The sequence below is a fragment of the Mytilus galloprovincialis genome, chromosome 11, assembly GCF_965363235.1.
Source record: "Mytilus galloprovincialis chromosome 11, xbMytGall1.hap1.1, whole genome shotgun sequence".
NCBI classification, from domain to species: Eukaryota; Metazoa; Mollusca; class Bivalvia; order Mytilida; family Mytilidae; genus Mytilus; species Mytilus galloprovincialis.
Window position 1 is genome coordinate 8,861,394 of NC_134848.1, and position 15,761 is coordinate 8,877,154.

The 15,761-nt window shown below is 32.6% G+C and overlaps 1 protein-coding gene across 1 annotated transcript; it reads right to left on the reverse strand.

Moving 5' to 3' along the window:
* Positions 1-13,368: 13,368 nt before the first annotated feature.
* Positions 13,369-15,100, reverse strand: LOC143051603 (uncharacterized). The gene has a single exon (XM_076224498.1). The coding sequence runs from the start codon at positions 15,042-15,044 to the stop codon at positions 14,034-14,036; it is 1,011 nt and encodes a 336-aa protein (XP_076080613.1). The 5' UTR covers positions 15,045-15,100; the 3' UTR covers positions 13,369-14,033.
* Between the last annotated feature and the right edge of the window lie 661 nt (positions 15,101-15,761).

A 15,761-nucleotide genomic window follows, 5' to 3' on the forward strand; every position in this document is an offset into this window, starting at 1 on the left:
ACACTTCTGTTTCAAATTTGACAATGTTTTGTTATTTGTTTTTACTGTTGAAATTAGTTGTTAAGTTAAAATAGATAATTATTCACCTTGAGCGATGTATTATTGTTGACCATTCGAGATTTTTTTTTGCGAACCCGTCTTCAGCGTAATGTGTGATTTTGATATTACTACGCGGGCCTAAAGAGATTACAAATCGAACATAAATGCTAAATATGTTAGTTTTTATGTCTTTCAAAACACAAACAATATACAGAATTAATTGCAGGATAAAGACAATAACTGTTTAGTGTCTTCAAAAATCAGCTGTATTTGTACTCGGCTCGAAACAGGTAAAAAAGCTCGCATACACCTTGTTTTCTAGCCTTGTACAAATACAGCTGATATTTTAAGACACTAAACAGTTATTGTCTATGTATTCGACATCTAACAAATGTATATAATTTAAGAACACGCTGATCATAAATAGGAAAACAAATAATTTGTGAGTGATAAAAATACAATAAAAAAAATGAAAAAATAGGCTACGCTAATGTTCAGATGGAATGCAACATTGATAAAGTAGGAATACTTGTCCTTTGTTTAAATACCCTTGTTCTTGTCTAAAGTTAGAGATAGTGAGCCAAATTGAAGTGGGTTCGTGTTTAGTATGAATTAATATTTAAATGAGAAAATGATTTTATTACGGAAACATTCATCCTTAACAAGTAATATTTGACCAATTCATTTACCAATGGTAAACATTGAAAATTCTAATATTGAGTTTTCAAACAATTTTAAAAAAAATGAAAGACTTAAAATTCCATTTTTGATCTGGTAACTTATTCCACAACTTAATAAATGAGAGAACGAAATACTCCTTGTACGTGTTTACAAAGTATTGTTAGTCTGTCAAGTGCAATAGTTAGGATAATTTACTTATTCGATTTTTGTAAATAATTTGGAATTTCTTTATAAACATATAATCATGATAATAGTGAGGTTGTGTATTCTTTACTTTCTGAACGTTTTTCCCAACCTGTGTCCTCAAGAAGTGTCTGACATGAGTTAATTTAGTTCTCGCGACCTTCGGATTAATGTGAACACTTACAAATTAGTGAAAAAATATTGTGTATAGTTACCCCATATGACACCTCAGCACTCATTAATTTGTCGCATATATGATTATAGTTATCAAAGGTACAAGGCTTATTATTTGATACGTCAAACGCGCGTTTCGTGTACATACGACTCATCAGTGAAATAGGCATATTTCTAAAGTCAACCTTTTGACTTTAAAACTCATCTTCCTAGAGATATACTATTGTTTGATAGTTTAACTATACAATGAATGTGTGCATCACAAATAAAAAGTAACAAATGATGTTGCAGGACAAACCAAAATCTTCAAATTGTATTGTTTTGTAATTAATTGATTATCAAATCTATTTAAACTCAAATTCCAGGTAGAGTAGAATTAGTTCTTCAATCCATCGTTACAAAAATGGACACATTTGTGCAAATAAAGCAAAATGAAGGTTTGTACATAACATTAAACTTGAATAGACGACTATCGGATTTTAGTATATCACAATGATTTTTTTATAACGTCATAGTTTTATACCGATTGACTTTGGTTCATACGATGTAATTTATGCATTGAAAAACTTGAGATTGGTTTATTTTCAAATTTAGTAATTGCTCTCGGGATTTATTGGATTTAAAAGTTTAACAGAAATGAACATTTCTAAAATGTCAAGTTGAAACTGTGCATACGTGATATACTAGTTTGTTAACTTTGTATCGGCCATTTCAAAGAGAACCGACATTAAATATTTTTGATACATAATATGCTGTGTTGTTGAAAAACTAAAATTCAAAAATAATTACAAGCTGAGTAGGTTTTTAAATGTGGAATTCATAAGATATAAAAATCATGTATGCAAAAATATAACTGCCGTTTATATTGTTTGGTTTGCAGATCGAACTGTCACAGAAAAGATAGATGTCAGCTGCCAGGTAGATGACTCGGAATTGGATGCAGAAACCATGACGACAAATAACTTGTCCCAGCCAAGTCAGTCCAGTGAAGAATTTCTGATCAAATCCATTGAAAACAAATGTGTGATACTAGCTCTTGAGGTCTCAAGACAAGTTCTCGAAAGTGAAAAGGCATTAGGGGTTGCAATATATAAACTGATTGAAAGGGTAATAATTGCTGGAAACATTGACTTCAAAATAAAGAGGACAGTTGATATGATAATAATCTTCTCAGGACAGTTATCAAAAGGTATTTGAAATAGTATCTTAATTATGGTTGGTCCTGAATGCTTTTCAAATTTGTACTTTATTGAGCTAAAACTTTTTAGATCAAAATGTCACTGATAATTTTTTGATAACGAAACGCGCGACGGGAATAAAATGTTCTAGGCCTGGTATCTATCAATTTATTGTAAAAAAAACACCAATGCAATTATGTTTGCCGATGAAGTTCAGGATTGAAACGTTTGATTTTGATTTCATTCCTCCAAACGATTGTTCTCAAACAGAGGCTTCTTAAATCATATTATATTATGTCTCTCGTGATTAATTAATAGCATCTAATGGTTTGCTTTTTCTCATTTAATATTGTTGTACAAAAAATGTATCTATATTGCAATATTAAGTGAAAATACGTACGGATATTGTTACGAAAAACATTTCATTTGTTTAAATATCAAATAATAAACTATGAGCCTATTTACGTGCGTATTCAAAGTCAACAAAGTGAGAGGTTTAGTGTTATAAAACCAGGTTTAATCCACCGTTTTCTACATTTGAAAATGTCTGAACCAAGTCAGGAATATGACGGTTCTTGTCCATTCGTTTTTTATATGTTTTGTCGTTTGATTTTGCCATGTGATTAAGGACCTTCCGATTGGATTTTCCTCTGAGTTCAGTATTTTTTTTTATTTTACTTTTATTCACAAACAATAATCGTAAAACTTTTTATAGACGAATTTTCTGTCATCTCAGCTGTGACATCACCAGACAAAAGTAGCCAGGAAAAGGCCTTATCCGACTTCGAATTTTATAGAAATCGAATTGACAAAGGTAATTTGCAAATTTATAGGTTTACTAAAATCTTAATAACTTGTTAAACAGTGTGTAAAACTATTGGTATTTTTAATGTAATTACTACAAAATCGATAATTTGTTTGCTGAAATGTAAGTCCCTGACATGAAAAGACGGACATTATTTATGGAAATTTAATGTTTTGATATTTTGATTACGACAAGATTTGTCTTTTCCAGGTTTGCCTAATTTATTAGACATTTAAGTTTTGAAGAAGTTTCAAGACGTTTACATATTTTGGTCTTAAACAACACTGAAATAGGTTAATTTGTAATTGGTCACATTTTAAAAGATCTAAGGAAATGCTTCAGAATTGAGATGCAAACTGGTTGTCATTTCGTTATTAAATCAGTTGTATTGTATTATTAAAATTGAGAATGGAAATGGGGAATGTGTCAAAGAGACAACAACCCAACCATAGAAAAAACAACAGCAGAAGGTCACCAACAGGTCTTCAATGTAGCGAGAAATTCCCGCACCCGGTGGTGTTCATTTTTGAAAAGTTGAATTTATTTTTCCTCTTCGAGCCCTCGAGCTTATATGCATTCGGCTAAATATTTCTCATATATATTCTCATGAACCACTACAAAAAATGTTTAACTTGTATCTTAGTTTGTGAAAATAACTTTTTAAAAATGTAAACTTGACGATCCAAACTGCTTTGTGTCACAATGTTAGCATTGAAATGAAAAATATGACTTCAATAGGATAAACTATTGACCGAAAAAATTATGATAAATCCAGTTTTCTAACAAGAAAGCAAATGCTAAAACATCCTTATTGCTCACGAACTTATCGTAACGTTGGCACGTTTTAAAAAGTACAGATATTATAGTTACATTTAGTTCGTAAATACCTTTACCATCGTATTATCTAATGTTTTATAATAATGCTTTAAAACACAAATATTGACAACCATTTTTAGTTAGAATTTCACAAAAAAAAATGATGAAATAAGTAATGAATACATATTTACTAGTTCACTGATAGGAAGTAATGTTCTTTTTTCAATTTCGTGTGATGTATGACGATAATTAGTGTTTATATTAAAAAACGACATGTCTTGGAATTGAATATGGGTGTGGATATTTTCTGTTAAACAGGTGTATGTGTTTTCAAAAAAGAAATGGAACCAATTGCCAAACACGATTCTGAAAAGACTCAAATAGAATGTCCTAATTGCAGTGCTCTTTATAAGTGCCCAAATTGTAGTTCAAAGGACGTCCAAATAGCTGCTTTGGTAAAAGAGATATCATATTTGAGACCACGTGAGTTATTAGTATTTAAGAATAACACGAAGTTTTATCGAGCACCAATTGTATAGTTTTATTGTTGATATTCACCCCATATGTACAAAGTTTTAGATTCGTTTTATTGATATGTACAAGAAATATCTTGTTTTCCTAAAGAAAAGATTATACACACAGAAGATTGATTGATTATTAGTTGCTGAACGCCGTATTAGGACAACAAGGCTTTATCGCAGCGATACACACAGAGGAAGAAGTATACTTAACAACAAAGTTATTTTCATTTACCTGTGTATAATACAAGTTGATGTTTTTCTTAAAATTGTTTAACATTTTACAGTGGTATTATACTTTTACCTTAGTTAAAACCTATTTATTTACTTTTTGTTGAAGGCCGTACCTTGACCCATAATGGTTTACTTTTATAAATTGTTAATTTGATAGAGCGTTGTCTCATTGGCACTTATACCACATCTTCCTATATCTATTTTAATTTCCTGATAAGATCAAAAGTTTTTTAAATAGTGTTCATGTGGTAAATTAAATACTTATATTCAGGAAATTTAGTGGACAGTAAATTAATAAATCGATACATATATCAAGGACTCTTGAAATTAAGTATCTGTATTTATTATTTTTGTTAGACTGTTTTGTTTATTTGTTGTTTCTTTTATACCAACTCATATTTTATAAGCTTTCCTTTTGTATTCGAGAATTTGTAATTTCAGTTAGTTCGCTTGCATAATTACTTATCGTCGATGGGCTTCTGAAATGTCGTATATGATTTTTTGGGCTAAAAATACTTTTTGACGCCAATGGTCTGGGCGGGAGGAAATCTTTGGTATTACAAAATAGCATACTGTTAGATCAATCAAAATGTGTGAAATAAGACATATTACAAAATTGCCAATGTCAGTTGTTTGTGAAGTTTGCTTCCAAAATGTTGTATGAAAACTTGAAAATCGTTGTAGAATGGCTTTAGGAAAAAAAAATGTACATTTCTTTATTTCTGTGAAAATAATTTAAGTTCTTGGATAATCCAGAAATGTCAACGTTTTTATTTCACTGCTATTCACATACGACATTTTGGAAGCATGCAAGTTGCCAAATGTTAAATCAAAAATATTAATTAATTATTTATTCATTCATCAATATGGATTCTCTCAGACGAAAGATATACATAGATTTATGATAACATTTACCTCTTCCATATCTCAACTCATCTAGATAGAAATCCTTACCGATAAACAAACAATGTTTAAGAAAGTGCTATATGGTTCTTCTAATGCATTATCCATTCTCATTAAATAAACAGACCTACAAATAGAGCGTTTTTGGACAACTGTAATGAATTCGATTTTAATCTGAATTGAAAATTTTGCTATACAAAAAAAAATAATTTGTAATCATGTTGTTCAAGAGTATCTCGAGGATGACGAGTGGTGATAATGACATTAAAATATTATCTTATCAATATCTGTAAAAGAACTGCATAGGTACGACTTTTTAATTGTTGCCTGTGAGCATTTCTTCTCTTGTATGGTGTAGCCTAAATAATGCTCGTGTTTGAAGTATTTGTTATTACTTTTCCATTCAGTAAAAATGTTGTTGTTTTGTTTTAATTGTAGGGATGAGGAAACAAGAGTCACTTATGAGGTGAGCATGGACATGTTTAAGAAACTGCAGATTTTTTCATATTGTGCAAATCACTCAGGGATGTACTATGTTTATCCTACGGTACAATGAAAAATATTTTCCCTCTTCAAGTTAACACCAATTTATCTTTTAATGTAAGACCTATAAAAAGGAACATTACCAAAATGTAAGAAGATCCTTTATTACTTTTCTTTACATTTTAGCCCAATATTAGGTAAAAGTCCAAATCAGCCCATTTCTACCATTTTTTAAAACTCAATTAACTCTGAATGGAGCTTTAGAACCTATTGCTGCCTTGTAGCGGCACAAACCGACTCTTTTACGAAATCGATAAGGGCATCTTTTACGAGCATAAGTAGCTCCCTCTTTACACAGGTCAGACATTTATTGTCCCCCTTCCGACGGACTATCATCGTTTCTCCAAAATCATACTCGCAAATGGTGTCAAGGGAAAGCCGAAAATTGAGGTCCTGAAATTGTCATCCCGGAACGGGAATCGAACCAGGAACCTTTGTGCATTAACCACTTCACTACGGCTCTAGCTTATTTTGTTTTTCTGTTTTATAGTATCAATTTTAAGTTCTTGATTTTTAGCTCACCACGAAGGACCAAGTGAGCTTTTCTCATCACTTGGCGTCCGTCGTCCGTCGTCGTCCTGCGTCGTCGTCCGTCGTCGTTAACTTTACAAAAATCTTCTCCTCTGAAACCACTGGGCCAAATTTAACCAAACTTTGTCACAATCATCATTTAGGTATATAGTTTAAAAAATGTGTCCGGTGATCCGGTCAATCAACAAAGATGGCCGCCATGGCTAAAAATAGAACATAGGGGTAAAATGCGGTTTTTGGCTTATAACTCAAAGACCAAAGTATTTAGAGCAAATCTGACGGGATAAAATTGTTTATCAGGTCAGGATCTATCTGCTCTGAAATTTTCAGATAAATCGAACAACCCGTTGTTGAGTTGCTGACCCTGAATTGGTAATTTTATGGAAATTTTACTTTTTTGGTTTATTATCTTGAATATTATTATAGATAGAGATAAACTGTAAACAGCAATAATGTTCAGCAAAGTAAGATTTACAAATAAGTCAACGTGACCGAAATGGTCAGTTGACCCCTTTAGGAGTTATTGCCCTTTATAGTCAATTTTTAACCATTTTTCGTAAATCTTAGTAATCTTTTACAAAAATCTTCTCCTCTGAAACTATTGGGCAAAATTAATCCAAACTTAGCCACAATCATCATTGGGGTATCTAGTTTAAAAAAATGTGTCCGGTGACTTGGTCAACCAACCAAGATGGCCGCCATGGCTAAAAATAGAACATAGGTGTAAAATGCAGTTTTTGGCTTATAACTCAAAAACCAAAGCATTTAAAGCAAATCTAACATGGGTAAAATTGTTCAATAGGTCAATTCATCTATTTGCCCTTTAAATTTTCAGATATATCGGACAACCCGTTGTTGGGTTTCTGCCCCTGAATTGGTAATTTTATGGAAATTTTACTGTTTTGGGTTATTATCTTGAATATTATTATAGATAGAGATAAACTGTAAACAGCAATAATGTTCAGCAAAGTAAGATTTACAAATAAGTCAACATGACCGAAATGGTCAGTTGACCCCTTTAGGATTTATTGCCCTTTATAGACAATTTTTAACCATTTTTCGTAAATCTTAGTAATCTTTTACAAAAATCTTCTCCTCTGAAACTACTGGGTTAAATAATCCAAACTTGGCCACAATCATTTTTGGGGTATTTAGTTTACAAAATGTGTCCGGTGACCCGGCCATCCAACCAAGATGGCCGCCACGGCTAAAAAAAGAACATAGGGGTAAAATGCAGTCTTTGGCTTATAACAAAAAAATCAAAGCATTTAGAGCAAATCTGACTGAGGGTAAAATTGTTTATCAGGTCAAGATCTATCTGCCCTTAAATTTTCAGATGAATCGGACAACCCGTTGTTTAGTTGCTGCCCCTAAATTGGTAAGTTTAAGGAAATTTTGCTGTTTTTGGTTATTATCTTGAATACTATTATAGATAGAGATAACCTGTAAACAGCAATAATGTTCAGAAAAGTAAGATTTACAAATAAGTCAACATGACTGAAATAGGCAATTAATCCCCTAAGGAGTTATTATCCTTTATAGTCAATTTTAAACAATTTTCATAAAACTTGTAAATTTTTACTAACATTTTCCACTGAAACTACTGGGCCAAGTTCATTATAGATAGAGATAATTGTAAGCAGCAAGAATGTTCAGTAAAGTAAGATGTACAAACACATCACCATCACTAAAACACAACTTTGTCATGAATCTATCTGCTTCTTTTGTTTAATATTCATATATACCAAGGTGGGCGACACAGGCTCTTTAGAGCCTTTAATTTAAATTTCACATAAGTACATAATCAAATAGATTGATCTATTTCTTTTGAATAATTACGTATAGTAACATTCGTAATTCTAACATTCAATGTTTATATTGTCATGTTGTTCTTGTCTCTTCCCTTATTCTATCAGATTGGTATAACCTTTTTGTGTAATTTTGTAGGTTTTTATATGAGTCATGAAAATCGTTAAATATTCGAATTCGTGGTTTACTATTACCCATGAAATGAAACGGAAATTAGAATACCGTGATTTTTTTTTAGATTTTTGTTGTTGGATGCTTATCTGATGAACCGAGCACATTTCAACCTACTCTTATTTTACCTTTTTGCTGTTACACTACTGTCCTATGTTATAAGAATGGTTGAGGTCTAGGAAAACATGATGATCCCCGAGTTGTATTAGATTTGTTCATTGCTAGGGACACTTTATCCAGTGCTTGATATTGATTGCTGTTTTTCAAAGTAGATTTTTTTTTTTTATTAAAATGAGGGAGTATTAAGATATGTTTTGTATTTTTGTACAAACGTAATAGACACATTTTTTAGGTTTATAAATTTTAAGGCAGCTATGTTTTACTACTGTCCTAACGTTGTATCTTTTTCACTGTTTTGCGTGTTGATATTGATTCTGTTGAGGTTCAACATTCAATATATTTTATATTTCAGTTGTCAATGTTGTACAGATGAAGATAAACCTGCGTTTTACGAGTGTAAAGAATGCGACAAGTACATGTGTGAACAGTGCCAAGCAAAACACAACACCGATCCATCTTTTATTGACCATAAAACCAAGTACATTGATCCACTTAAATATAAAGTGAAAGATACATTTAAAATCAGAGGAATTAAGATTCGCGATATCAAAATGTTAAATGATGAACTATTGGTTGTTGCTGATGGCAAAGAAAACAAATTAATCACATGCCGAATAGATGGACGCGACCGAATGGAAACAATGTTACCGATGAAACCATTCCGAATGGCAGTGATGGACGTACAAACAGTTGCTGTTTCGTTTGGCTCTGAAATGAAAGTTGGACTTATAAATGTTATATCTGGTGAATCAACCAGTGAATTTGACCTACATGCGTCATGTTTTGCAATAGCATACAAAAATATGCAGTTATTCGTGAGTTGTCAAGAGAAAACACAAGTTATAAGTGACAGTGAATATGCATGTACAGTTCATGTTATAAGTATATCAACAGGAGCATTACATTACAAAATTAACCTCTGTGATTTTACTCCAGAAAACATGCTTGTAGGAGTGGATTGTCGTATGTACTTTACTTATTATGGAAACAAGTGCATATGCACTGACAATACCGGAAGTAAAATATTTGACGTAGATGAAGACAATATGAGGGGCCCTTGGGGTATGACATTTGACGACAACGATGGCATTTTAATCGTGTGCAATAAGTCAAAAAACGTCCATAGAATAAACACTGATGGGAGTGAAAGGACAGTTTTGTTTAGTTTTCCATCATATATTGAAGCAACAAGATCAGGTGCATATATATGCTGTGAAAATATATCAGGATCTATAATTATTGGAAGGGGAAATAAATTTGTAGTTTTTACAAGACAGTAAATTAAACATTTTAAACTTTAAAAAAATAAAAATTAGAGCCTGCAAAGTTAACGTTTCACGTTGTATAGTGAAACCTGTTTAAACCGAACCTCTTCGGGACTTGAAGATTTTGTTCGGTTTTATCAGGTTCACAACGCACATTATCAGATCTGACGGTGCTTACGAACATATTTGGTTTATACAGGGTTCGGTTTAGCATGGTTTCACTGTAATATTTGTTTCCCCTTTCTAAACACTATACATGAATGGCAATCGACAAGTTTGCTGTGTGTTGCTCTTTCAAGGGGTTACTAATAATATTATACTATTAATGATAAGTATGAGTTCTGGTGAATCTCTGTTAGTCGACATTCTTACTGAACCCTTCATCAATTGTTTATCCTTCCGGAAAGGCTGAGATCATATGTGTTTTGCTTGAGATCAAATATGTTTTGCTTGAGTTCTGATGAATCTCTGTTAGTCGATATTCTTACTGAACCCTTCATCACTTGTTTATCCTTCCGGAAAGGCTGAGATCATATGGGTTTTGCTTGAGATCATATATGTTTTGCTTGAGATCATATATGCTTTGCTTGAGATCATAAACGTTTTGCTTGAGATCATATATGTTTTGCCTTGAGATCACATATGTTTTGCTCGAGATCACATATGTACTGCTTGAGATCATAAATGTTTTGTTTGAAATCATACTGTATTGCTTGAGATCATATATGTTTGGCTTGAGATCATATATGTTTGGCTTGAGATCATATATGTTTTGCTGGGGTTCGAATTATGCAGTCTTTAGTTTTGTCTGTTGTGTTTTGTTTATAATTGTCTTTTTGTCATGGCATTATCAATTCGATTTCACCTTTTCAGTTGAAAGTCCCTTGAGTAAACCACACAAATTATATTTATCCATTGTAATGCCATTATGTGTTTCATTTGGATACTTTCCTTATGTCCTAACTACCATCCCTTAAAGTGGTGACTCTGAGTAAACCCTCTACCACACACATCACATGTTTAAGGTTCTCACCGTGTGCTTTTATATGTCTCGTTAAGCCTTGTTTCTGACTAAATCCTCTACTGCACATAACACATTTATGACATTTTATATCATTATGCGTTCTAATGTGTGTCTGTAAATTATCACTGTATTCACTGTATACGTCACTTTTATAGGCTTTAACATAAGTGTGTGTTCTGCTGATATTGTTATTTACACAATACTAAATCAAGGGAACAACAATCAAACTGAATACAGACCAGGTGTCCACATTGCATTAGCATTTTACTATCTAATCTTTTTATTTGATTTGATTTAGATTTTAAGCACCACATTTATGCTATTTCGTGGTGGTCAGTTTTATTGGTGGAGGAAGCCGGAGTGGCCGGAGAAAACCACCCTCTATTTTCTTCTATTCTCGGGTTTTGTCATAATTATCAAACCTTTAAAATAAGTAGGTATAAATTTCATCGACTTATGTTATCATCACCAGAACAGAGGGGAAAATTGAATATTGTCATACCCAAGCGTGAACACATGATCTGTATTCATTATTATGCATTGGACACCTATAACCGTGGGTTTTGTAGGTACAGGTGAACAACGAATTCAAATGCTCAACGAATAATATATTTTAAATGGGCTTTGTATACAGAGATTGACAAAATCTCGAAATCAAATATCAACGAATATTCAAGTTTTCATTAATCGACGAAAATTGATACCCACGAAAATAAATGAACCCATAGAAAATGGAAGGAACAGATTCCAAACAGTACCAACCTCCATATTCAACTTTCTATTGATATCTTTGGGAAACGCCAATTATCTGCCTTCACATCATGATCATCAACTCAGATAATGAAAACTTAAAATCAATCAAATTGATAGATATGTAGGAAGATGATTACGACGAATGTGTTGAAACTGTCGCCCACACAATCCCGTCATCTTTACCCCAAATGTGACCTTCCTAATTTGACTGATTAATATACACACATGTACAAACACTAACCATTAAAAGAGTGGATATACCATCTGCAATGCCTCGCCCGCTGGACTGGCCATGATGCATATACACACATGTACAAACACAAAACAATACAGGAAATAATATACAAGCTTCAATTTCGCCTGCTTTACCATGTTTACTGACACTGACTATTATTCACATATGTACAAACACAAAACAATACAGGAGTGGATAAACAAGCTGCAATATCGCCTGCTTTACTAAACCTGATTAATATAAACATATGTACAAACACAAAACAATACAGGAGTGGATATACAGGCTGCAATTTCGCCTGCTCTACTACCCTGAATAATATAAATTAACACATGTACAAACACAAAACAATACAGGAGTGAATATACACACCAATGCATCGCCCGCTTTACTAATCATGATTAATATACACACATGTACAAACACAAAACAATACAGGAGTGAATATACACATCAATGCATCGCCCGCGTTACTAATCATGATTAATATACACACATGTACAAACACAAAACAATACAGGAGTGAATATACACATCAATGTATGGCCCGCGTTACTAATCATTATTAATATACACACATATACAAACACAAAACAATACAGGAGTGAATATACACATCAATGCATCGCCCGCGTTACTAATCATTATTAATATACACACATGTACAAACACAAAACAATACAGGAGTGAATATACACATCAATGCATCGCCCGCTTTACTAATCATTATTAATATAAACACATGTACAAACACAAAAAATACAGGAGTGAATATACACATCAATGTATGGCCCGCGTTACTAATCATTATTAATATACACACATGTACAAACACAAAACAATACAGGAGTGAATATACACATCAATGCATCGCCCGCTTTACTAATCATTATTAATATACACACATGTACAAACACAAAACAATACAGGAGTGAATATACACATCAATGTATCGCCCGCGTTACTAATCATGATTAATATACACACATGTACAAACACAAAACAATACAGAAGTGAATATACACATCAATGCATCGCCCGCGTTACTAATCATGATTAATATACACACATGTACAAACACAAAACAATACAGGAGTGAATATACACATCAATGCATCGCCCGCGTTACTGAACATGATTATAATCATTTTAAAGTTCTTAAGAAGTACGAAGTATGAATATAAATATCACATAAGCTTTACATTATCAACTATCATTGTAAATGAGGTCAACACCTGATAACCCTGCCAGACATTGAAAATTTCTTAAACATTCCATACACCAAAATAATTTACCTTTAGTTTCTACTGTCTGAGAAATAGACCTTACCATCAAACGGTAATTCTGACCAATCAAAGTAATGTTTAGATGAGTATTTCTGTAATGTTAAGATAAGATTAACCATGCTAGACGGTATATACCATACATGTAAGAACTGGACTCAAACATGTTAAACTCAGTGATTTTCCTAGTATTTAGGGGAAGGGTCCCAGCCCCATGTAACTGGGATTAAAAGTTCGTGAAATGTTGGATTTGGGGAAAATATATTATTTCATTTATACCAATGGCACACAGCACCAGCCATGTGCAACTTGGAAGATGGGTTTGGAGAATTATTAGGTTCAAAATTCTGAATTCTGAGAGGGAATCAATATTAAAGTTATATCTAAACTTGCATACTGTCACCAACAAAATCTTGCAACGATGTATATTTATAAATTTGGAATTTTAAAGCTGAAAACTGTGAAATAAAGAGCATATTTTTCTTTGGGACAGGGACCCATATATGGACTCAAACATGAGGGTTGGAAAATCCCTGAAACTATTTCAGCACAATTACGCCTGTAATGCCTGTGAGCTTTATAACATTGCATGCGTCTTTTACTAAATTGGTTCACTAATACAACTTGTGTTAATCGTTTAAACTGTGTTTAAAACAGTACTCATTTATTTGGTAATTCAAAAGTTAGTTGTTAGATGTGTACCTGAAAGTCTCTATTCTTATAATATCTTTACGCACATGCATCATACTCAAAATATTAATCACTATTTCACAACCCTTGATCACATATATGAGAATCTTTACTAGTATGTGTTCTCATGTGTGTCTTTAAACTAGAACTCTGACTCAACCCTTTACCACATATATCACATTTGTAAGGTTTCTCGCCAGTATGAGTTCTTATGTGTCTACGACAAGTACCATTTTCCCTAAACCGTTTACCACATATTTCACATTTATAAGGTTTATCACCTGTATGTGTTCTTGTGTGTCTGTGGTAGGCACTACTGTCATTATACGTTTTATCACATACATCACATTTATAAGGTTTGTAACCAGTATGTGTTCGTATGTGTACATGATAGGCACTACTGTCACTAAACGCTTTATCACAAACATCACATTTATAAGGTTTATCACCAGTATGTATTCTCATGTGAGTGAGTAATTGCTGGTTCAGACCAAACCTTTTACCACATACATCACACGTATGTGGCCTATCACCAGTATGAGTTCTCATGTGTCTAAGACAAGAACCGTTGTCGCTAAACTCTTTACCACAAACATCACATTTATAAGGTTTTTCTCCCGTATGTATTCTGATGTGTCTTTGAAAGGAACTGAAATATCTTAATCCTTTACCACAAACATCACATGTGTAAGACATTCCTCCAGTGTGTATTCTAATGTGTCTTTTGTAAGAATGGTGATGGCTAAAACCTTTACTACATACATCACATGTATATTGTTTAATACCCGTATGTGATCTTATATGTATATGATAAGCATTGTTATCACCGAAACCCTTACCACAAACACCACATTTGTAAGGTTTATCTTCAACAAGTCCGATTTGTATTCTTGAGTGTGTCTTTAATACATTACATATTCTTATCCCTTTATAAGATATATCTCCACCATGTATTCTCATCTGATCCTCTAACTTTTCATTAATATTGTTTCCTTCAACATGAAATCTGGTGGGTTCTTGCATTGATTGACCTGTAATCTGATCAAGGGAGACCATCATGGGTGTAACCGTGATGCTGTTGTGAGACATTTTATCTACCTCTTCACTTTCTCGTCCTCTGTTTGTTTTCTAAAAGTAGCCCGGGTCTGATAAAGAGAAGAAAATTATAAAAAGACGAAATATCTTGCATGTTTTATTACAGGTACACAGTACTTTCGAGGGCTGTCTTCTCTACTTTAATAAATTTTCTTAATCTGTTGTCATGTACATATATTTGTTATTTGCTAAATAAATCATGATAAATATTTTAGTTTTAAGTGGGCACTTGATTATGTTGATAATTCTTGAAACTTTGTGCAGACTCTCATATATTAGTTGTGTTCTTATCATATTTCATATATTTCCTTATTTCATATAGGTTAACTAGTCAAAACATTTACTAAATTTTATCATCGGTATGAGGACATCATTCGTAAATATAGCTCAACATGCAGACTTCTTATACGTTCAGGTATTTCACATCCAATTTTTTTATGAAAATATTCTTTATAAAGCACAAAGGTGTCAGTATTCACCTCAAAAACTAACAAAACCTTTGAATAGACTTATTAAGAAGGGATATAGTTACGATACTGTTGTCAGGTCATTAAAGATTGCATATTTTGGCGTTAATATTGATTCACTTATAGGGTCTTTGCATCGGAACTAAACACATTTATTCAAAAACCAGTTGTTGGCATGACACGGGTTATGTTCTTCTCATATATGTTATGATGGTATGATACTAAACCCCTAACGGGAAGGACT